Source organism: Athene noctua, chromosome 1, assembly GCF_965140245.1.
Source record: "Athene noctua chromosome 1, bAthNoc1.hap1.1, whole genome shotgun sequence".
Lineage (NCBI taxonomy): Eukaryota > Metazoa > Chordata > Aves > Strigiformes > Strigidae > Athene > Athene noctua.
The window spans coordinates 168,764,587-168,789,966 of NC_134037.1; the positions used below are offsets into that span (position 1 = coordinate 168,764,587).

General features: G+C 43.0%; 1 protein-coding gene across 2 annotated transcripts in view; it reads left to right on the plus strand.

The window, feature by feature from the left end:
- The first annotated feature begins 6,657 nt into the window (after positions 1 to 6,657).
- Positions 6,658 to 25,380, plus strand: part of EFHC2 (EF-hand domain containing 2) — a 63,121-nt gene continuing 44,398 nt past the window's right edge. For both annotated transcript variants that reach the window (XM_074904855.1, XM_074904864.1), the window contains exons 1-3: positions 6,658 to 6,817; positions 15,909 to 16,097; positions 20,449 to 20,599. In XM_074904855.1, the coding sequence (XP_074760956.1) occupies positions 6,776 to 6,817; positions 15,909 to 16,097; positions 20,449 to 20,599 (382 nt within the window). In that variant the 5' untranslated portion in view covers positions 6,658 to 6,775. The remainder of the gene's footprint in view (positions 6,818 to 15,908; positions 16,098 to 20,448; positions 20,600 to 25,380) is intronic.

Sequence of the window (25,380 nt, forward strand, 5' to 3'; positions counted from 1 at the left end):
ACCTGACACTTTTCTCACTTATTTTGGCCTTCAGTGAGAAAAGCAGCAGTGAAGAAGCAGAACCAAAAGCAGTACAAGTGGGAATGAGAAGGAGTAGGAGGAAGCGCAAACCCAAGAAGGCAAAAAGATAGGAGAAAGAAATATTGAGAAGACACAGCAGAGTGACACCAGAGGTGAGACTGACTGCAACAGTGCAGCACCTTGGCCAGACTTCTTTTAGGTTGTTGTGAATAGCTACCTTTATTCGAGGAAGATGCACTCAGACTGGAACAGGCAGAGGGAAAACAGACCTGGGTGTTCAGAAGAAAGATGAGTTACCACACAAGCACAGTGCCAAAATGTCTGGTTCACTAAACTTGGCGAAAAGCTGAGAGGAGATGTGATTGCTATCTGCCATTATGCAAGAAGCAGGCATCAAATGGCAAAAAGGAGACACATTATTCAAAGGACAATGTCAAAACAAGGATGAAAAGGATACGTTTCCCATGAACGCCTTTAGGCTGGAAGTTAGAATAAAGTCCTAACCAGCAAAGGGATTAGGTTTGGGGCAAACCTCAATTCCTAATTTACTCATAATTGACTGCTTTCAGTCAGTTTTGAGAAGCTGGTATTGACCAAGACTTTTGATCCACACAGATGACCTCACTATCATTAAGACAGAGCTTGATTAATTTAAGAAACAATTTCTGGTGCGGTGCCTGCAGTTGCCAATATCTTGGTTTCTGTGATGGAGGGGATTACTGTCACTCCTGTTCTATTATTCTGTCAGACTTCACCAGTTTTGAGACCACTGCTTGGAAACCTAAAATGTACTTACTGCTTTGATATCTTACACTGCCTTAATTTTTTCTATGGACAATGCACTATCACATTTGAAGCAGAATGGATGAATTCTCGAAGCAGCTTTGATCTGTCCTAGATCCTCAAAGCAGCCTGCAAGGATAGCTTGAAAGCTTTTTATTTAAAATAAGTGGCATTTCCTCCCTTCTCATTTTAATTGAAATAGATGCTGAATGCAGGGCAAATTGTATTGTAAGCCTGAGTGCAGAAAGCAAGTATGCTTCTAAACCAGCCTTGATCAATAGCAGTTTCTTGTAATTGACTGTAATCTATCTATCTATTTATTGCCATGGGAATTTTTAAAATTGTTGGGTTGTTGGGGTTTTTTTTGTTGTTTTGTCCATCAGCTGAAAAGATTAATCTGGAAAATGGAGGATGGAAGGAGAGGGAGGAATTGATCAGTCATGCAGCCTCAACTGATGGCGTACCCTCGAGGCAACTTGCAAGACTTGGAGAAATGCCGACAAAATTTTCCTAGGCGGAAGGAAACAGACTGGTAAGTCTAGTTGAACAGAACCAGGGTTGGGTTTTTTGAGTGTCTTGTGGTGCCTCGTTGGCTGGATGGGAGAGCTTTGACAATGGGCACAGAGATCCAGGCTACAGGCAAGTTACACCACTGGTGGGAAGGAGGAAAGATGTGTATTGACACTTCTTCCGAGCCAAACCCCTTGCTTTTGTGAGCAAGGCAGTGTGAGAGCAAAGAGAGGAAAGCCAGGAAATGTTAATGACATGGATGGGTTCAGTCCCATTGACATCACAAACAGGTCAGGAGTAAAGGAAGGAAAACCAAATACAGTCAGGAGGGAAATAGCTGTCTAGTTGGCCATGAGTGCGACCCACCGTTCTGCAGTGTCTGACACTGTCATCAGTTGTCTGGATGCTGCAGCTGAGGCGATAGCAGCATTTCCCTGACTTTCATGGGGCTGTCTGGGGGTGGTTGCCCTTTTAGGCTGCTCCTGTTAGAAAGTCATCATGCCCCCCTGCCACGGGGGCTTTGTGTTCCCAGGTGGTTTGTCTTCACTCTGAAACAGACGTTATCTGGAGGGAGGAACACCTGCTTCGCTCTTTGCGCAGGTGATGATGTAACTTGGAGGCCTTGACTGTATCTTGACGAAAGGTTGCGTTGCTTGTCGAGTGCTGTATTTGTACTTTCCTCCTGTCGGTTTTTTAGGTGTGTTACTTATCTTGGGGTTTTCCTACTTTTCCCAGCAACTACTGCGTGCTGTATTAAATGCATGTCTGTGGTTTAATTACAAAAAAATCTGCGTACCATTTCTGAATTAAATTAGAGGCTTTTCTGTCAGGTTCATTTTACTAGCGTGGCTGCATCTCAAACGAGCCCACATAAGGAGGGTGAAGAGGAACTGAACAGTTACTCCATACTGCAGATCTCACTGAATATATGCAGCGGGGGCAGCTCAAAGGTAACTACCAGGCCCAGAATATTTCTTTTTCATGTACTTCCAAAAGCGTGGGGGACTTAGGAAAGTAGCCCCTCATAGTCTCCACAACTTCAATGACAGGGAAGCCAGGCTGATTGCAAACATCCCTGAAAAGCTCACACCTTATGTAAAAGAGTTGGGTATTAGATGAGTAGGAACTTCAAAATGCTTCAAACAGGCAAAGTGAAACACGCCCACTGAGCTTGTTCTGTGAGACAGCAAACTTCTTCCATCAAGTTTCCAGAGGCTGATGAATTTGTGTGTGATGGTGTGATGGGGTGGGGACAGAAGGGGAGGAGAACCAGCCTACTTCATGGTCTCTAGCACACAGCCTGCACCAGGGAGGTGGCACCAAAGGGGGTACTATGGCACCCACCCTTCTCCCTGCCCAACACCTCACTTCCCTGAAGGGCACAGCAGATCTGAGTGAGGTGACTCATGTGCAAACACGCCTTATTAGGACATAATGAATTGGAGCAATTAGCTGTGGAAAGGTCATTCCGGTTAAGGAAACTTTCCATTGAGACAAGGCCAGATGTAACTGCTTTTCTGTTCTCCTATCCCCCACAGCATCAGCAGGACAAAAAGGTTATGGGCCTTTTCCCAGTGTGGAAATTCATGCTTAATACCTTGTCTTCTTGGGGCAGCAGGCAGCTGCAGCAATAATGTGCCAAGTGCCCATATGGTCCAGGGCCAGCACAGACCCCTGGCCACAGAAATGCTCGCTTTACCCTGGGTGGGTTGTCTGGAGCACTCCACAGCTGCAGCTGAAAATGATGGTCTGAGCACTGTTTTCTGGCCACCAAAGAAGTATCTTCATGTGCTACATGTTCATTGACCGGTGAAAACAAAATGAATGAGGTAATAAAAGACATGGGAAAACATAAGGGATCGATATTTCTAAGGATTGATCACTGATGGCATCAGTTGACCCACACTGCACCGCAATGAACAGCAACGTCAGGATTTGCCCCTTTTCCCCCTATGCTAGCTAGCTACAGGTAGGGCTGTAGCTCTTTCTCTCTGTGTATGTCAGTTTGATTTGATTCCACTAATCCCATCTCTATGTGATTTCTGTGATGACTATCACAGCATTTCATATTTTTCTAAGACAGGCCTAAGGAAGAAGGTATTAATAGGTAATAATTTTCCATTCTTAGTTTTTGGTACATAATTAAGCATATGTCAGAGTGCAACTCAAGTTTTAGTGTGCCTGCGTGATGATCCACATAGAGCCATAATTCACTTTAAACTAGGCAGCCTGGGAACAATCTAATTTTGGACAGCCCAGCCTTAACATGGCTTATAAAACCAGTCCTAGGAAGAGGATGAAGTAATGCATATAACGGAAGCAGAGATGTTTTCACGGTGAAGAGACACTGAATTATGCTGATTTTAGTCAAACTTTCCTGCTCTCCTCTTCTTTTCAAACTTTCTTATTCTAAACTGACACAACTTGGAAGTGCAAGACCTGGCCTGCTCCTGCCAACTGCTTGCCTTTGTTGTTTTCATTTAATAAAAAGCTTTTTTCAGAAATGGTTTCCAGGTCTTCCACTCAGACAAATGGACTAACAAGAGCCTGGAGCCAATGGCATTTGGTCAGAGTAAAAACCAGTATTTTTTTTTAAAATAAGCCTTTTCTGGAAAGTTTTGGGTTGCAAAGAAGTTTACAGTTTGAATACTTTTACTGATTTCCAGCCTGCTAGTAAAACTCAATCCCAATACAAAGAGACTAGAATCTCTGTCTTTTATCACAAAACCAGTATTTTTGATGTTTTACCCGGTTTTAGCTTCTCTCCTGCTTTCTTCCTCCTTTGAACTGTACAACTAATGCAGTCTTACGTACATTCACCACTATTATCCATAGAGTACTGTCAGAACATAGTTAATTTACTACTGCCAACTGCTTGCCTTTGTTGTCATTAACAATCTTCATTTAATGAAAAGCTTTTATCAAAAATGGGTTTCCTCTAGTACTTTTATTTTTCCCAGAAAAGGCATTAAAATTAATTTGTTTTCACTTGGTCTGTATTCTTGAGTGAATATAGCAAGGAATAAAAAAGATAAAACATGTGAGAGAAACCCCAAAGAGAAGGTAATGTAGAAAGAAACAATTCTGTTCTGAAGTAGAATATACTTTTTTTTTCCACTTTTGAAAGCAAAGAAATGATTGAAGACTGGTAGAAAACAACACATTGCAGCCATGCATTTGGTGTACAAGGCAGAAGCTCCCCTTCTCCACAGCTCCCTGTGGCTTCTTTACTGGGTGAGGCAGACGGAAAACCTATGCAGAAAGATTTGATCTGAAGGTTCATGAGATTTTCTGCTGGAAATGCACTGGACTCTCTACTGAGGCCATGTACTTCCCTAACCTTCCTAAAGAAGTGCTGCCATTTCCCTTGCATGTTTTTCACATACAGCCTCTGCCTATACTGCCTAAAACCTTGGAGCGACAGTTTATTATTGATGTCAGAAGAGTATTAAGACATTTCAACTGCCCTGCTATGTAAGGAGCCACAAGAACAAAACAGATACCAATTCTGGAGGATAAATGAAGTGAGAAGAGACAATAACTCTTCACTACTGTGTTTTGAAGATGGTTACTACCCCAAATGAGAAGTTGTGCCATTAGTTGCAAGGGGCCTATGGGGTTGCTGCAGGAAGCCACATCTAGGCTGATTCACTAATCTCAGAGAGACACGTTGGCAAACACACACGTTACAAAATGCATTGGATCCACTTTCTGAAGATCCTTGCTCTCTAATAAGAGCTGCCAGAACTGAAAGGTATGTTTTACGAGTATGCCCGCTGTCTCCTGGGCAATGTTTGTCAGGTACATAAAGACATACTGAAAGGGTATTGGGGGATCATGAGAACGTGCGAAGAACAACGGGCGATGCTGAAGACCTCCACTGCTGAAGTACGGCAGTGCTGTGTGCCCTGCAATAACCTTTCTGGAATTTTCACAGCTTGCTTTCCTTCTTCCCTTCTCCTTTCCCCATTTCAAACTTCAAACAAAAAATAAAAAATGGAAGAATTTTCACTGAAATTACAGTTTTTGAAATCAGAACCTTTTGGTCAAATACCAATTCAGGCAGCAAATGCTGCAGAAGCGCTCCACGGGAGCTGTACGGGGAGCACCTCCTAGATTCATTCAGACTGAACACATCGTCCATGCTGTTCCACGAGCCTCTGTTTCGCAGAGGAGAGATGATATGTTATGGGAATTTCATGGTCTGATGCATTATAGAGTATGAAATATGTCAGGGGAGATCCATTCCATCTATGAGAACAAGGACATTAAGCAACTGAAGTACAGCTCCTCTGAGACAGTGTGACGGCATATCAGAATTGAAATATTTGGGTTTCAACTAACTATTTTATCCATAAACCCATCTTTCTGTAAAAGGCAGTTCTAATTAAAAGCATATATTCACGAATAGCTTTATGTAAAATGGAGGAACATAACGTAGCATGGTTGCTGTTCTTTGGAGGCGATCTGGAATGCATCCTCCCTTATTAACAAGGAAAATGTTACTTGCATTAAAGAAAGAAACAACCCTCCCCCCCCCCCCCCCCCCCAGCCATCCGTGAGAAACTGTCGGTGTATTTTCTGTTTGAAATTTAAATTTGAGCATAATACCACCCACTGTATGAAAGGAATGTGATTAAAATGATGGTTCTGTCTATTTTCAATTAAAATACATTTTAAATGTTTACCTTTCCGCACTAAATGCAAATGCAGGTGCATAATACAGCACTGGGAAATCAGAAAGTGGAAACCCACTGACCTAGTTTCACCATCCCGGTGGACTAAAATGCAAACAAAACAAACAAAAAGATGTAAAAGCATCCCACCCACCCCCCACTCCCCAAAGCCCCCGAAGTAAAATGTGATGTATAGAAGTCACAAAAAGGAACACATTAAAAATTAATGCATGTGGAAAACGGCAAATGTGGTGGGATTTGCCCTGTCCATGACCCCGGTTCCAGAGTTATTGGGGGGGGGGGGATGTTCGGGCAGAGGTTACCGCACTCCGGCAGGTGGGAGGCAGGGGGCTACACAAGCCTTTGGGCCTGAGGAAAATTTTGAAAGATTTGTGAAGAAGACGGGAATGAATTTCGAAACATGGGATAAACGGACTCGTATTTAGTTCTATTTCGGTCCCAAAGGACGCAAACCCGGACTGGCCACCCCCCGCACCGCCCCCGCCCCCCTTCCGGGCCCGCCCCGCCACACCCCCCGCACTCCCGGGGACCGGGGCTCCCAAGGACGAAGGCCCGGGGCCGCCTCCCTCCGGTACCGCCTGGCCGGGCTGTAACGCCGGAGGCACCGGCGGCGGGGCCGTGGGGAGCGGGCCCGGGCCGAGCCTGCGCTGCCTGGGGGTCCCGGGCCCAGGGGCCCCGCCCGGCCCCGCCGCCCCTTCGCCCCGCCCCCGTGACGCCATCGGCCGGTCTCCAGGCAACGGCGCCCCCAGCGGCTCGGGGCGGCCATGGCGCTGCCGCTGCTGCCCGGGGCCTCCCGCCACCGGAACGTGAGTGATAGCGCCCCCTCCCACCCCCTGCCCCTGTGCCGGGGCTGCCGCGGCGTCTCCGCCCGGCCGCCCCCTCAGGCTCCGCCGGCCTGAGGGGGGTCGAGGGCGGAACAAGAGGCGCTTTTGGCTGTCGGTGGGGCCGGCCGGAGCCAGCGGGGCGCTGGCGCTCCCCGCGGAGTCAGCCCCGCGGGTGGCGAGCCGACGGCCAGGCCTTTCCTCCCCTCTCCTTCCCCGGCAGGTGGAAGGCGGGATGGTGTTCGGTGTGGAGAGCTCCCCCGGCTTTCCCCGGCAGTGGGAATACTTCGCAGCTGATCCGGGACACGGGGATCTGGCGGCTGCTGAGGGGCAGCTGGAGCTCTGGTTGCATCTGGCAAAGGCAGACAGGGAGAGGCAGATCCCCTCGAGATAAGCCAAAAAGTCTTTGTGGGGTGGGGGGGAATGCTAGGGGTGCTAGTTGTTCTCTCAGAGCTGCCGGTACCGTTAAATACCGATGGCAGTCTGTGGATATATAAGATGGTATTTTTATCGTGAGCTACAATAGCAAACAAAAGAAAAGGCTGCCATCACTACTTCAGACTTGTTCAGCAAGGATCGCTAGAAATTTCCTGAATACAATCTGTACTGTGAAATGGTGCGGGAGGTAAGGAAGGATGGGGCATGGCACTGGAGCTGGTGCCTTCAGGAGGCGGAGGAAGCAGTGCAGACTTTCTTAATAATGTTAAAATACCCGGGAAGGAATCTGCCATTTTCACACTACGAACACGTTGTGGCCGTTATAGCCCTTGTTTCTGCATCCTGACTGCTGGGGTGCTTTGGCGGTTCCTGAGTATGGCCCACTGTATGAGGGAGGTGTTAATGTAGTGCAGGGACAATTTGCAAATGATTGTCAAGACACAAGTATTAATGCCATTGGTACCGTGAGCATCAGTACCCTTTCAATATGAGACTTCTCCGTGCTATTAGCATATCTGGAGCCCACTTCATGAGCTATAAATCAGTCTGCATTAAGTGCAGTCCAGTGTAAAATCTCTGGCAGTTCTCTAAAAAAACAAGACTGGCAGATGCAATTGTAGCTGCCCAGGTGCTGGTAGAGGGAGCATGAAATTGCACAGAAATATATGACTTCCCCAGCCTCACTTGGTGTGTCAGCGTTGCACAGGTGTGTCCACACACACAGGACCTCTTGCGGCATGAGCCCAGTTTACAAGCAGCGAGGATCTTTCAGACAACTTCTTCCCCACAAGCAGCAGGCTGGGTGCCATTGTTTTAGAAGGAAAAAAAAAAGAAAGGGTCTAGTGGTGAATACTCAGTGTCTCTTGCCAAATTAAAATTTGTATTGTAAAGAGTTGGTTGTGTATACAACACTTGAGGTAGCTGCTGAGTGGTGACATTGAAATAGGTGTGTACCATTGGTATCTGCTGAGTGGAAGCAGAATAGCTCAGCTCAGTGTTATCCATGGCTTTGTTGTTCTCCAAATTTCAATTTAACTTGATAGCGGTTATTGGTTTTGGAGTATGATGAAGTTGTTTCCAGAGCTCCACAGGAGCAGTGAAGAGGCTTTGTGATAGACACGATGCCTCCTTTTTCAGAGAAAAGGCACAGTGTTTGACTTCACGTGCTTGATGAGTTACATATGGAGAGTGCTGCACACCCCGTGCTGTAGTACACAGAGCGCTTAGGTGTGTTATGAGAACTAAAGGTGTGAAAATGGAGTCACATTTGCCACAAGACAGCATTGTAACATGATGGTTATACCCTTGTTAGGGCCCCAAATTCTCTTTTTGACAGTCCTTGAGATAGTGGAGTTAATACTACTTGCCTTTCTTAAAAAGCATTTCTGACCTTCACTTAGTTATTGACTATTAGATTTAATTTTATTTTCATATAGTTTCACAAATGAGAGGCTAATAGGAGCATATTTAAAGGGAAAAAAAAAAAAGTCACTGCTATAGATAAAATGAAAAGGAACAAAGTATTTTCACGCGTTAGTACTCTAAGCGTTGTTATCGACACCTCTTATTGCACGGAAACAACAGTAGCAAAGCCTCCCCTAAAGAAGGACAAGCAGAGGACAGGAGATTGCTGTTCCTGTCAGCCCTTGGTTTATAATTATGGGGTATTAATTCCACTCTTATCACTGTTCAAGCTACTGCTGCAATCCTCTTTTCTCTGCCCCTAATGCTTCCACCTGCCTCATATACAAAACCACGAAAGGCAGTGCGGAAGAGGAGTTCATATGCATTTTGTCTACCTTGGATGTGTTTTATAAGGTGGCTGGGCTGTTTCCAGAAAATCAGAGCTTTAAGGTAGTTAGGGACATGGAGTCTAACTTCAGGGCAGCAGGGACAGTGTTGGCAAATGGGAAGTAAGAAATCTTTTTGCAGTGCTTAGGTCTCTGGATCCAAGAGCCACTGGCCCTTGTATTACCCCACCGTTACGATTGTTATTACTTCTAGCCTGCTTTACCAGGAATGCTTACTTCCTCTCCAGCCAGAAGCAGAAACGCTTCATCTCCAGCCGGGAGCAATGGCAGCGAGGCTGGGCAAGCTCGCAGCCACCCCTGGTGCCGGCACTGCGGAAGGCAGCAGCTGCTGGCGGGTTTTTACTATTTTTCCTTCCCTTCACTGCAACTGACTCATGCCCAATTCAGCAACATCACTGTGAGCGATGCTGCCACTGTGGTCCTGCGTAGCTGGGACAAAATCTTGCTGCTTGGGCATCGCAGCTCATGAGACTGAAGGGAAACATAGGAAAGGTGATAGACACTTTTAAAACAGCTGGAGTGGTTCCTGTGGTAACATAAGGTAATGTTTCCTCTGGGCAGAAGGCATCAGCAACATAAAATATTTGCTGTCTACAAAGAGAGTAAAAGGAACCACTCCTATTTTTTCAAATCTTTTAAAAATCAAAATTATAGTAGTTTGTGTACCCTCTTCTCCTCCTCTAGGACTCCTGTTCCTTGAACAGAAGTCTGAAGATAAGCTGCTGATCAGCAGTGCCTGTCACGTTTTCCTGTGGGTGATGAGGCAATCTAATGACAGAGCGGGCTGGTATTTTGAGCACAGATTAGCCCACCTCCTGCCTGCCTGCGTGGTCTTGCTCTTCAGGGGGCTGGCTAATGGGCAGAAGTCAGGCCTTGCCCCTTTGCTGAGGCTGGGGAGGCCAGAGCTTGTGCTGGGAGTGCTGCTGCCCCTCAGCAAGGCTGGTGCTCCTCTGTCCTGGCAGCTTTGGAGAAGTGCCCTTCCTGCCCGGCAGTGGCAGGATGTGATACTCACACATCATTTATTGTCCTGTTGCATTGGAGAGTTTATTCATTTTTTTATTCTCATAAACAGATAGTAACTTGTGGGTTACCCCTTCAAAAATTTTGCTACCTGTTGCATACCCTTGAAAAGGGGAATTTCTTAATTCTTTTGTTTCTGCCAGTGAAACCAATGTTTGAGAGCCACAGGGAGACCTGGGTACTGTGGCTTCTGCCTGCAGACCCCCACTGATACTGAAATTGTGCAATAATGAAGTTTTCAGGTTTGTCCATACAAGTTCTATGCATATTGCCTGTTTGTCAGGACAGAAAATCACAGATCTTGATGACCATGTTTATTCCTGCATGTGGTGGAAACATAGCATATAACAGGTTTTCTCTGTTACTGCAAGAAAATTTGTGCATTTGGAGCCTGGACTGTGTCAGGGATGACACTGGTTGCAATGCAACAGCATCATTACTTCCTTTGTTAGTGTTACTGGTCTACCTCCTGTTCTCAAAGGCCCCTTTTGGTACCAGATTGATGTTCTTGCCTTATATCAGCAGATAATGGAGAGGACCACATATTCACATGGGTCAGATATAGCAAGTGTATTTTCTTGCCTGAGGTTTGAAATCCTTCAAAAAGAGAGAATTCTGTGCAACAATTCTGCATTGCATTTCTCAGAGATATGGACAATAAGTTTATAGATCTCAGAGGGAAAATGCATCCTTGAGAATATCAGTTGCTGTTACAAACTTAAGGGGTGCAGCAGAAATTCCTCATTTTCCTTGTTTATTGCAGGTGCTTGGAATTGCCCTCAACTGTGCTACTGTTATTGTCTCTGTGTTTCCTGGCTCGAGTATTTGCTGCTGCTCTGTAATCATTGGTGCCAAAACGGGACATTAGTTTTTCTTGACAGAGTGCTTGCCAACCTCTTTGTAAGCCTGCCTGCTGTGCTTTCCCGTCTTCTTTCACTGTCCTTCTTTCCTGAATCCCTTTCACTGCCTACTGTTACTTAGCCCTGCTTGCCCAGATTTCTCTCTGTTCACAAGCCCCAAACCCAAATCTTCCTGTAGCTGCCCATCAGGGTTGCATTGTGGACCCTTTATATCCATCTGTTGTCTTCTTTCAGGTGATGTCAGCTCAGGCAGTAAGAGCAAACTAAGAGAGTCATAGAACCATAGAATGGTTTGGGTTGGAAGGGACCTTTATGGGTCATCTGGTTCCAACCTCCCTGCAAAGAGCAGGGACATTTTCATCTAGATCAGGTTGCTCAGAGCCCCATCCAGCCTGGCCTTGAATGTTTCCAGGGGTGGGGCATCTACCACCTCTCTGGGCAAGCTGTTCCAATGCTTCACCACCTTCATTGTAAAGAATTTCTTCCTTATATCTAGCCTGAAACAACCCTCTTTTAGTTTAAAACCATTAGCCCTTGTCCTATGGCAACAAGCCGTACTAAAAAGTCTGTCCTTGTCTTTCTTATAAGACCCTTTGAAGTATTGAAAGGCCAGAGTTAAGGTCTTCCTGCAGCCTTCTCTTCTCCAGGCTGAACAACCCCAACTCTCTCAGACTGTCCTCACGGGGGAGGTTCTCCAGCCCCCTGATCGTTTTTGTGGCCTCCTCTGAGACCTGCTCCAGCAGGTCCATGTCTTTCTTGTACTGATCCAGGCTGTTTGTGTTGATGTACCTTGTTCTGGATTGTGTTAGAGGGGCACCAGAGTTACTGGGAACAATGCCTTACATGATATTCCTCCTTTTATGGTACCACTTCACCTCTGAACATACTGAAACCTCTGCAGCAAGCTAGGGATGATAGAAGAGTGGAAAATTGGTCACATGAATTTGACTGGCACCCTGTGCAGCATTTGCATTTATTTTCATTGCTGAAGCAACCAGGAGACTATCAGCAGCCTAGAGCAGTTCAGAAACGCCACAGTTCATCCTGATACAGGATTTGAGCAGGACCTCCACAGTGCAGTTGCTGTTCTCAAGGTAGGAATTAAAAATGGATACGGAGAAGAAAACCAGACTGCTACCAGCAGCCTCTGCCTTAACTCTCTGTGAGACTTGCTTAAAAACACATAGCTCCTGAGACAGTGTGTGTCACAGGGCTCCCTCATCACTCCAGCCGCCGCAGTGAGAGATTTCCAGTTGTGTTTGGCTCAGCTGAAACGTGCGGCTCCCTGATGAGTTTGCTGTGTCTCTGTACCAGAGTATTAAAGAGCAAGATGGAGGGAGTATGAGGCAGTGTTCCCCAAGGACTGCAGTGGCTGAGTTTGCAAAGCCGATAGCTGCAGTCAGAGAATCCTGACCTTTGCATTAGTCACTATTGAATGTATCCTCAATATTTATTTCAGGCTCACCACACAGAAAATGACCAGCTTTGTTCAGCAGATCTACAGCCTGTTCAGTTTAGCTGCATTAGCACAGCAGACACTGTAAAGCTCTTTCCCTGCACTGATACAGATTCTTTTAGAAGTCATTTAATATCACTGTGGAGGTAACATGATGTTCTGTCACTATTTTAGGCTGGATGCGCTCTTGAGTTCATTAGCTGAAGTTTCCCAAATGTCATTTTTTTTCTTTTGTGATCTTCAATTGTTGGTTTTGTTTGTTTTGTTTTTTTTTTTTTTTAAGAAATAGCTGTACAGACTTCTAGATGAGATTATTTTGCATATGGATTTAGGTGCTTTTCATGGAGAAGGTGCTATTAAGTAATTACTTGATTAAGAATCTAAAATAGTCTTTCTGTCTTTCTGTTGAACCCTAAAAAGTTACAAGAATGCCACAAAAGATTCTTTACAGAATTGCAGCTGTTGGGCTGTGTTTTTCACATCAAACTGAATGATGTTGCAAATTCATCTGTAAATTCTGGAAAATTTCCAGCAGGAGCAAACCTGGATTACTTTGATGAACACTTTACCACACTGTAGCTCACCAAACCCCAGAAACAGATGAACAGCAGATGCTCTAGAAGAAGCTTTGAGGACATGAAAAGCTTTCCTTTGCTCAAGAAAACTGCCACCTTCACTGTGCTTTGATAACTATGTCTTTCTCCCTAACCCATGCTTTGGTAATAGCGAGAAAATAATTAAATACTTGCTGTGCCAAAAAGTGGATCTGTTCTATATAGCACCTTCAGTGTAAGTCAGATGTTTCTGCCTAGAAATTTCCTTTTTAAAACTCAGCTTGACTATAGTTATTCCACATTTGGACTGATAAATGCAGAAAGCTCCCTTCCATTCTGACCTCTCCCCAACTCTTTATCATCTGAGGAACAAAATTAAAAAAAAAAAAAAAGAAAGAGAAGAGAGGGTGGCTCAGTAGCGCCCAAAGAAGAGGGTGGAAACCATCCCAAGTGCAGATGTGTTACAAAGTGGGTGCCAGACCCCTTGAGTTCCTGTCTGTTCCAGAGGCTTGTACCAGGAGAGCATCTGTGCTCACTTCTCGAGGGAGGGGTGGGATGACACGTGAAGATCTGCTCCTAATGCTGAGATGGCAGTGCTTACACTGTGCACTGTGCATTGTATTTTATATCAGAGCTCAAAAATATGTGCTGATATGAAATACTTTATTTTGGGCATTTAGTCCTGCACATATGCATCTCTCCTTTAACCTTGTTAAATTCCTGACTTGAACAATGCTGTGTGTCAGGGTGGCCTGTGGACTAACTAGTCATTACACAAACAAGTATTTCTTTTTATTGATTTTCTCTTTTATTCAGTAACCCTTATTCTTGAGTTATAAACATATGATTCAGGAGTACTTCTTTTTTTCCTTTTTCCTTTGTATTATTCTTTAAACTATGATACTTGTCATGTGCCCGTTTTGTTCACCTCTATTCAAAACATTGCTTACCTTTGAAATATCTTCTTTGGGGAAGTGCTTCCCTACTCTCGATCATTACTGTCCCCAGGATGCAAACCTTACCTCGTTTTGGAATGACTGCTTCAAAGGGTGCTGCCTAGCCCAGCTTTTGTTAACCTAAGCATTGTTTATTACAGTATTAAAAATAATAATTTGTAAAAGTAGTAAGTCATTTATTATTTTGCATACCACCATCCTTGCAAAGGTGGTATGCAAACGGATTTTAAGCCAAGGTTAAGCTAAAGCAGTGATTGAGCTGTTAGTATCATGGGCAGCTCTCCATCCTGTCTCACTGGATTTAGAGCACCGCAAGGCACGTGAACAGTTCAGATTGTAACCTGCAGCGTGCAGTAGTTCGTATATACAAGCGTTGAATGTTATGAGCCATGATGCTGGTTAGCTGCTGCCTTTCAAAGTCCTCACTCTTTCCTGTTGGCAGAATGAAGTAACTACTTGATTACTTTCAGGTTTTGCTGCTTCACTGCTTGTGCTTGATTCCACAACTACTGTGCTGAGCGTGTGTTACATTATCTTGGAGCACTTGAATGTTGCCATGATTAAAAACTATTATTTTTACTGTTTTTTTGATTTATGATAGTAACTTAGAGTTGTCTACACCTTTGTGGGGTGTAATGTTTTAAATATATGCATGTGATATTTAGCGATGCCCAGAATTTCAGGTGTAGTGGGGGAGGCAGTTTTGTCCCTCTGCTACTTTACTGACATACCTGCTCTGGTGCTGCGATGAAAAATTTTGCTGTCCAGCCTTTTCCTTTACTCAGGGCCGCCTCCGTGCTCACCCATAACATCAGTTCCTCCCCCTTCAGCCTCATCTTCCCTCATGTTCACCCAGCCCCAGGCCGAGGAAAGGCACAGCTGTGGTAGTCTCTGTCTCCCCTTACTAGGTGTGCTGGGGTGCAGCTACCCAGGGCTCCCCCCCCCTCCCTTCCCAGACAAAGTGTTTCCAGGATTTGAGAGGGCAAGGAAGGGAGGAATAGCAGAGCGAGAGGAGCTGACGAGTCAGGATTGCTGCTCTTGGGAGGAAGGGTTAGTGGAGCTTTCTGTTGGCTTTTCCTATTTCCCTGTCCTCTCGTGTGAGACTGATGTGTGGGGTCGTTAGGGGATTGCTGCCTGAGCGCAGCTCACACCGGCTGCCTCCGTTCGAGGGAAGTGGCCAGCAAAGCGGGCAGCTCTGAGGAGGGACATTCCCGCAGGCAGGACTGACACTCATGTGAGGCCAGAGGCTTTTCGGCATTGGTTTAAGACCAGCTTCAGCCCCAGCCAAGAAATGCGACTAGGCAAGACGGGTTCCTTTGCAGTTGGTTGTGCATATTTTTTTAAACACTCCATCCTTAATTACCTGAAAAAATAGTAATAATATAAAAAAATCTCTACAGAGACGTTGCTTTGGAATAAGCCCAGACAGAATGAATATTTTGTCTTTTGATTCAGATCCAACCTCCTAAAATTCAAGTTTATTCCCTAGTATAGAGCTATTTATTTTGCACTTGGGGATGCAAGTGTAAATAAGATCTTTGACATAAGTAATGAGAGCAGGCTGTTCTCTGGGTACTCCTGAACTGTTTCCATTTGTCCTCCGGAGATTTATAGGAAAGGTTTTTCCCTTCTACCTTTTGCAGCAGTTCTCAGGGGTGGCTTGCTTCTTTCCACCACATGCCTCAATCCTTGTTGCAAGGAAGGAGGTGGGGGGAAAACAGCCGGTATCATCCTATCTCTCAGCCTTGGTAAATTACTGGAATATTTTTCCATTTTCATCTATAAGGTTGGCAAATTGACCACTGAATATGTCACTTCACTTGCAGCATTCCAGTTGTTACAGGTTTTTAGACTCTGTATTAAAAGTAATTATAGAGAAACTTTGACATGATTAATCCCCCTTGCTTGGACAGTTAATTCTTATGGATTTAAAAACAAACACACAGATTTTTTTTCTCTTTTTCTTCCAAACTTTTGACAGATAGGGAAAGAAAAGTTTCACAAGTCACAGCACTGGGGTTACTGCAATAATGTTGCTATGCTGGTTGGAGAAGGTAAACCTGGAATAGGAGGTGAACCATTACCTGGTCAGAAGCTGAAATCTACATACAGCGTGTTTCCTGAAGGGATGAGAAGCAACTTTCCTGCTTGGGTAGCATTTGACAAGCAGGTATGTGGAAATTTGTATCTGTTTTTTATGAATGGCTACAATATGACAAAGATAGTATACAGGTGAAATTCACTTAGTCAGATATTTTAGATTAATTTGTGCATGCAAAAAAAGCTCCTAGATAGAAAAAAAGAGTGGTAACATCTATTTTTCCTTCATATTGTATATTGGACAATTAATATAAACATATATAATGCCATACAGCAACATATAAAAATATTTCTGTATTGGGTATTGTATATTGGGGTATTGTATATTGGGGTACATATTCTATAGGATATAATAAAAATAAAGGAGTGGTTGACACATTTCTTTTTTAGTAAAAATGGTGACAGTAAAGGATTTATTTGGCAACCTGGGAAGAATGAATGTAAGGCAGGCCCAGTCCAGGAGAAAATGTGCATGGGCATTTGGGAACCATTGACCTCAGTGGAGTGCTATAGGCTTGGAATTCTGTTATACCATCATGCCTGCATGCTCAAAGTGCTCCTGACTTTTGTGTGATCTGTTCATGTGTAATATAGGTAGATTTTGTCCATTATAGACACTGGAATTTAAAATTAATATTTTTTTTATTTGCAAGACTGTAGTGACACCTTTAAAGTTAGTTATCAAATAACTGTAATCTGTGATGATACAGATTTTGTAGCACACTGTCATTACTTTCCATGTTTAAATTTACATTGAATTCTACTTAGCGATGTTTTATTTCTAAAGCAAAAAGCCTACAATCAGAGAGGGAAAATGATCCAGCAAAAGAAATCATTCAGCAGATCGCAGAAATGTTGCATGACTAAATTATTATGGTATTTAAATATTGGGAAGAATGGCTAATCTCATCATTTTTTCTTTAAAAACAAAGCCATGCAGGTAATTACAGCACAATTACATATTCGTCTCTTTGGCAGACCAGAACTACTACAAGAAAATGTAAGGCTTGAACAGATACACGTGACTTTGGTTAGCATTGCCCCTGAAATCCTGAAGCATTGCTCCCATGGTTTTCAGTAGTGTGCTCACATATGAGTTGGTCTAAGGTGCCAAAGTGTTAAGCTTTCAGCCAGTCCTGCACTTGCTTTATCTGCACCCTTCTTTCAGCGAGGGGGTGTGCATTGGCTTCTCAGAACCATATATAAGTTAGCAGGAATGGGACCCAAGTTGATGAAGGAGAGGGGTTGGGTAGGCGGCAGTGGGGACCTGCCGCTCAGCGTCAGGCACTGAACCTGGCTGGTGAGATGAGCCAGCTGGCCTTCTGACATTCCTTCTCTAGTCAGTGTTTTCCTCCACAGGGCAATACGGGACAGGAGTTTGCAGGTTCAGAATTGGCCTCTGGAGGGCTCATGTGTTTGTATTCATTACAGACTGTTAAAGGGTACTACCCAACTAATTTAGCTTCCCCAGTTAAAAGCCAAGAATGCAGCTATGTCCTCCAGTGCTGCAGTTTGTGACTCAGCAGAATTGACTACATGAAAAATGGTTTGAGTAGGTGTTTATCTTTTTAAATGCAGTCCGCTTTCTCATAATTTTTATTTGGTTTCTAACTTTCAGCAGTACCATAGTAATTGGAGGAAGGACAGGCATCAAACTTCATTATTAAGTAGGTTGACAAACACTTTTTGCAATTTCATATGCCTAATAGGAAGCAGGTGTAAATTTAATTTCTTTTACCATTAAGTACACACACAAGGCCTCCTGAGCTTTAAACTATGTTTATAATTTGACTACCACAGGTGCCAGGGCCTTGAGCCAACTTTACAAAATGCCACAGAGTTTATTCAATAGTTGTTACTTTTGGTTTTCATTGGTAACATTTAATTTTTTAAGCGTGGAATGGGAACTTTGCACACAGCAAGGTACTACAGATGAGACATGAGTTAGGAAGTGTTACATTTCAAATATTTTTAAAATTAACTTTGCTTTAAAATGAAAAGAAGTTATCTTCTTTTCTGTTCCTTCCCCTCCTCACCCTTCCTGAGTCATCTGTTTTGATCTGCAAAATTGCAGTTGGCTGCTGCATATATTTCAGTCATACACTAGAATGTTGATAAGGGTCTAAAGAGAATAAAGAATTAAGTGCAAAAAACTTGCACGAACTCCTTGAATGGAGTAAACCAGGACATAGGTGTATGCTTAAGTAAAGGAAATAAATACAGTGTATTTAGGACCTGATTGTGCTTGGAAATCTGTGCAAACATACCACTTTGCTTGACTGGTGTCTCACGAGACAACCATTCTCCAAAAAGACCAAATTAAGAACAATTAGTAATCAAATAGGGCACTTGAACAATATGTTTTTCAAATGACCATAGTGGGACTAGCAGAACAGGGAGGAGAGGGTATAGCCCCTAAGGAAGCTTTAAGTGGTTGCATGGCTTATCAGCAGCTGGGCAAGGAAAGAAATTCTGCTCCTTGTCAGCTGAACCCCAGGATGTTCAGACCAGGATTCAGTGGTTCCACCATAATTCCTTTTAAGTCCCCTGAAGTATTCAAGAGACTTACACAAGGCTTCTGGTTGTTCCAGAATAGTAACTGGGGGAAGGATACTTAGGTCACCAAAACCAGCACTATACACCAATGTTTAGACAAATGGGAGAAAGAAGAGATGTTAAAAGATGATAGAGTTTGTGTTGGCTCTGTTGGATGTGAGATGCTGTATCCAGTGTTTTTGTGTTTGATACATGAAACAGTGAAATGCACAGTTAAAAATTACATGTGGCCAGAACGACTTTTTATTTATTTTCAACTATTTCACCATAGGTTGTTCAGAATCTATTGTACTACTTAAACCATAACTGAGAGTGTCAAGATTCTTTTGAGGATTAATGACATCAGGTTTAACACGTAACAGTCATGTAATTTGATTATAATTTAAATATTATGTCTCTAATGATGGCGTGTCACAGTGCAGGAGATTTGATGCTAAAACTATGTCTGTCGTATTGTTTGATGCATGCTGAAAATCAGTGGGATTTTAGCCTTTGAAACAGTTTGTGGAAACAGAGTTTTCCTCATCCTGCAATTAACCTGCCTGAGAGAAGGGAGAGTGGCCTATTGAGAAGCCTGACTAGGACACAGGGTGGCTGTTCTTGTGTGCTCCTGAGCAAGCCGCTAGGTCTCTGTCCCCAGTTGTAGAAAAAGAGGTTGTGTTTGTCTATTAGGGTGTTTTAAAATCTCTGTTGTTAGCATTCATGGAAGTACTTTAAGGTTCTCAAAGGCACATGGTAAAGGAATAAAGACTATTAACCAGGCTGTTCTGTCCTATAGGGATCTTGGCCACCTTACTAGATTTCAAACATTTTCAAGCCATGGTCTGCCAGATGCTCACTGAAACATAGGGAACAGCTAAGTTGTCTTTTTTTTCAGCGCTTTGGTTTGTCTAATGGATCAGAAATAAAGGTAATTGAATTTATTAAATAGAATCATTGTGAAAAATGAAGTATGAATTGGCACTGATTTGACCCAAATTTGTTGGAGGGGTCGAATGGAAACCTGCTTTAATTAATGCCTTCCTGCACATACCTACCACAGCAAGCGTTCTGGTAGATAATTCTCTACTATGTAGATACTTCTTGCACATTCCCTTAAAACCGGTCTTGGTGATTAAAGACTATAAGCGATACCAAGAAGTGCAAAACTTGTATAACAGTTTGCAGAGTCTGAGCTGAGATCTCCAGACATAAAGGCCACTAGTAAACCACTGAGCACCTCACCTATGAAGGGGTTTTTTCTTGCATTATTGCTATTGCAAGAGGCCATGAAGATGAGCTGGCACACTCCTGGAGATTTCCCCACTCACTGAATCGCAGAACCAGGTAAGTTTTAAAATGCCAGTATTTCACAGCTCTAAATGACTCCTGAAAAATGTCATTTCTCTCTGATACTTTTCAGTACCATTCATTAGACAGCTTGCAGGATCTGCTTAAAAAGAACTCTCCTTTCCACTTACTTCAATGGTAAAGCTATTACTGTCATAATGCACTTTATTTTCCAGCAATTCATTGAATAGCAGTCTAAAATTTGCTTCAGGACCTAGGTAGCTCATTGTGTTATCAAAAGTGCTTTGTTCAGAAGCTTTTCCAAGCAGCCTGCTGATAGTTTTATATTTGATTTATTTCTTTACTTTAGAGTTCTATCTCTGCTTAGATGTTGTGATAATAAAAATGCCAAGCAAAGAATTTTGAATTTATGTGATTTAATGTGGATTTCTGTTCTTACATTTCTGAGAAATAAATCTACCTCCCGAAATCCATACATTTAGTTACTTGTAATCTATACAAGTTTATTTTATTGACATGTTTTGCAAAAGCACTGGAGATTTTGTTGCTTTATACTTATTTATTGTTTTTAATAGGTATTGTCTTTTGATGCCTATTTTGAGGAAGAAGTGCCTGACAAAAATCAAGAGCTATATAGAATCAGACACTGTAAAATATACTTCTACCTTGAAGATGATACAATTCAAGTGATTGAACCCCAAGTGAAAAATAGTGGCATAACTCAAGGTATCTATTTTTAATAGAACTCTTCTTTTTGCCCTTTATGTCCTTCTTCAGTATGGTTTTGGTCCATTCCAAAGGATACGTAATGTGACTTCTTATAGTTAAAATAGGATGTAAGTGAACAGCTGTAACTGCCTTTTCTTGTTATAGGTCATAATGTGAACTTTTTTATTGTCTTAGTTTCTGAAGATGTAGGTTTTGTAAGGCAGAATCCTTTCCCATATTCAAACATATCCTTTTTTCTCTAATATAGTTGTTTGAAATCATATGATAGTAGGTCTTTTGTCAGTCTTGTGTCACTTTTGCAAAAGCAATTTGTGTTCTAGATCTCCATTCCTGGGCCTGGCTCCTCTCATCTTGGCACTGACAGCAAGTTCTCCAGCGGCAGCTCTGTAATTGTTCGTTAGCTGCTGCAGTATCTCTGCCCGTATTGAAGGAGAGTGCCTTTTGTGCCTCTGGCCGTTGGCTCTTTTATGATTAAACTGCCCTTGGCACAGTAATTTTTCCCTGATGCCTCTCAGAAGCTGCCTTGCCTCAGTGTCACATTGCTGCATGTTGGCCAGCTGAGGACTTTTGGAGGAGGGTTTACTGAGCTGATTTACTGGAGTATTAAAGGACTTGGTTTACATTAAGAAACTGTGATCTAGCGGTCAACATCCTGTTGCAGAAGGGGAACACAGCTGCTGCTTCTTGGTGTTTATGGGTCACTGCCAGAATTAAAAAAGTTTTCAAGGGATATAGTCCAGACAAGCAGGATGTCTTGGGATGAGTATCTTGGGATGACTGTGCCTCCCAATCCCCAAATATATTTTGTACATTCTGGTGGGTCTTAGCACAGCAATTTTTGAAAATAAGTTAACCATTTAACTACTGTATTCTTTATTCTTTTTCAAAATGAGCAGATGCCATTCATTTCTGTCTACAGAGTAGGATAATATTTAATGGTGTTACATGCATTATTACTGTTAGACCCGGGATAAAATTACCTGCGAATCTTTTCTTAAACCAGTACTTCAGGCCCTGCTCTTCCTGTGTGAATAGTTCTTCTTGCCAGAAATCTTGTTGGCTCTTCAGCAGGAACTGATTTTGAATTCAGAGAAACTTTGTCCTACTCCTACCTTGAGCAAGTGCTTTTTCAAGACCCGAAGAAAAGAATGTTGGATCTCTTTCCCTGGGAACTTAGAAGTTACTTGTTTCCCACCTCACACATATGAGTGCAAGGAGGGGGTATTATCTGGTTTAGGTTTTCCTTGACTGGTGTGTCACAGGAGTGGGAGTGGCTATTTCTGGATTTTGTGGCTTAGAACAAATGACCAACGACCAAAGAAGTGCAGTTAACCTGGGAGGCAAAGGTGATGTCTTTGAGAGGGAAGGTAGAAGCCAGGTTCATTAGAGCAGGATAAAGCTGATTCCTTTGAATCTAGCTATAGGAATGAATGATTTTCATTGTCTTTGTAGTATGGGTTGTGTAGGCTGCCCCTTCAGGCTTGATGTTCCTGGCAGTCTAGTCACATTCCTGTGGTGACAGGAAGGCTACAGTTTCCCCCTATTTCCTTGGTTGTATCTTGTGTTGTTGGATTCACCTTCAGTATGGGATCTAAAATTAACTGAATAGTATTAGAGAGAAACAAGAATTCTCTCAGTCTTCCATGCAAGGATGTTTTGAAGGCCTCTACAACTTTGTATGAGTACTTCAGGTGGCATGAATGTGTACACACAATGTATTAAACTGATAGATTAAAAAGAAATGTTCTGGGATCTCAAAAGTGCACTTAATTTATTTGTTACTGGTACCTGGGCTGGTAAGGAAGCTCTCTATATTGATGGTGTTTAGGAAGGAAGAGATACTGTAGATTGAAAGGCCCAAGGACTATTTGGGATGTGTTTAGGCTTCATAGTTGATGAGAAGATCTGGGTCCTATACTTTATCATAAACATCTACATAAATATTATTATCCTAGAGGTTAATATGATGTGGAGGGAAAAAGGTGGTGAAGATGCCTATCAGAGGATTCTTTTTACATGCACTTGGGTGTTGACTTCATGCTTCAATGACTAAAGAACAAACATAAAGTTGTTACGTTAAAGGCACTAAATATTTGTTGTTGAATATATGAAAAAGCAGTGTGTCTTAAAAAGAAATCCCAGACAATTAGCTGCTAGTCTTATTCTATTTTCAATAAAAAATTGGCCCATTCCTTCTTTTATTACAATTATATATCTCTCTTATATTATTCAAATTCCCCGTCCTTTACTGTGTATTTGTAAGCCTGAGAACAACAGCAGTGTAACTGTCTGCATTGTGAAGCTGGTAAACTGAAGCACAAAGGAATGAAAACCTTGCCTGTAATCAGGCAGTAAAGGTCATAACGGGATGAGGAACTGAAGTGAACTGAAGTTCAGGATCTTAACCACACGCTGTCCTCTGCACATCTGCTAAAATACAATGTTTTAGTTAATTAAAATGCCAGAGGTTTGTAGGGGAGAGTGAGTTCAACTGCAGCAGAGCTTGGGTTGCTGAAAACCGAACCGCACTGCACAAGAGAGCACAGTCATGGGGATGTGGATGAAGAAAGAAGTGTGGGAGCATCAAGAACACGATGAGCCCAGTCTGTGTGAACAGTTGGAGAGCTGCAGTGCCAGGAAAGGGGTTGTGTAAAGGAGGAACAGCAAAAAACAGGGATGGAAAAAGTGGAATTGAACTGTTGAAGGCAGAAGGTGGTGGTGACCTTAACTTGGATGCCTACCCCCATGGAAAAGAGACAGCTGAAATGGCTGTTCTCAGGAGTCTTCTTGAAGAATAGATACAGCAGTGGTGGGGTAGATCAAAGGCAGGTGGTGGGGTAGATCAAAGGTAGATCTTCTTAGTTTAGCTGGTTAATGCCTTGAGGCCATGGGATTACCCATGCTTATGCCATAACCCACAAATGAGAGCTTGATGGTTTGAATGGGTGTCCCTGGGCATGGTGGGATCAGAGAAATGTAGCAGTTTCCCACTGTATTCCCCATTGTGGTTAGTACTTGTGGCTTTGCAGGAAAAAACTTTGAGAGGCTTATGTCCTGCAGGATGATTTGGTGAAGGAACAGCTGTCAAAGAAGTCAGAAGAATTTCTAACTTTGGTTATAATTTTACAAAACTAAACAAATTGGCTCAGGAAAAAAAAAAAAAAAAAGCCAGAAAATGTGCTTTTACCATTGATCAAAATCTCCAAGTGACAAAGTAAATGATCTGTGGGAAATGGATTTCAGTGACTTTAAAAACTGCTTTGTGGAATTGGCTGCTGTACTTGGACACGAATTTGGACAGATAAGGTTGCTACTAAATAACTGCAATTTAAACTTAATTTCATTTTGGAAACTGCCTTGCTATAGTTTGAACTTTGGAAAATATTAGAAGAAATCTACACAAACAGAGCAATTCAGTGCAAAAAACAGAGGAATGCAGAGGCCAACCTGAACTTGAGAAACCAGAATCAAAGCAAAAAATGTCAGGACAATCACAGTACACGAGAACTAACTAAAAATAAGGGAGTACAGAGTAAAAAGGACAGTAAACTTGACCACATCACAAACTCCACTATGTTCTTCCAGAGCCAGAACGCTAATTATTCTTCCCATATAAAAATAAATTCTCCCATAGAGAGCCAGGCTAGATATGGCAGTGCAAGTGTTTTGTAGATCTAATTCCCAGTTAACAGGATTGTGGCTGGCTGATACTGTCTTATCAGAAGGTCGTTTCTATCCCATGGGGTTGACTGTAGCTTCCAGTGCAATCTAGGCCCTGCAAGCCAGAGCAGAGTGGAGCAGCTGGCTGGTTTCCCCAAGGTCAGCCAGCTGAAAAAGAGAGCGGAGCTGCCTGCTGGCTGGGTTCCCAAGGCCGGCTGGCTGAAGAGGAAAGTACAAGCGGGAAAGTGAAGTTGCAGTCAGCTGCTCCAATATGACCGATTATCTAAGAGTTTAAGACCTCCCCCGAGGCCTTGAAATAATTGTGATTTTGCCATACTTGATGGTGGCCAAATCATGACCTTGCTATGTTCTGACACGGGTGAATAAGTGAATGTAGGAAGCCCGTTGTTTATTGGGGTGAACTCTGTGTGTTGCAGGAATAGTAGTGGTTGCTTCTCCTCCTTTCAGTGCAAGAAGTCAAAGAGTTTATGAACTCCAGGTGTTGCCCATTCCTCTCCTCTCTCTAATGCACTCTTGAGTAGTGCAGAGGGAGTCAGAAAGCTGTGCTGAGGAAATTCTTGATACCACTGTATTTCTTCTGCAGAGCAGTGTAGCAGTAGAGACCAAATAATTTGCTGTCCAGCTTCATGAGCTGCCCCATAGTCAAAAGGCCTTCACTACTGTTAAGGTCTTCTTAAGCTGCTGCTGTAGTTGCCAAGTAATCAGAAACCCTGAGAGAAAAGAAGATACACTACACATTATGGCGTGTGAACTCGATGCCACCACCACTGTCAGAGAAAAACAGTACTCCAGCTCCCTTTACAGGAGGAGAGCTTTAGATATTTAAAATAATGCTTGGTGGTGCAGCAGGATAGCCTGCTCAATAAACTGACAAAAGACAAAAAAACCATCAAGAACAGCCCTGAGTGTTGCACATGCCCAGATCCTCCTTTAACAACTTGTAGCAAATTTCTAGAAGTAAAAATGTAATTATTTTCCAAAAGGAAAGACAATTTAAAAAATGCTGAGACCTAACCTCAACTGATCAGGTTTTATTAAATTTCAAATTCAACAGTATAAAATGTGTCCTCTACATGTGTAGATCAAGCACAGTGATA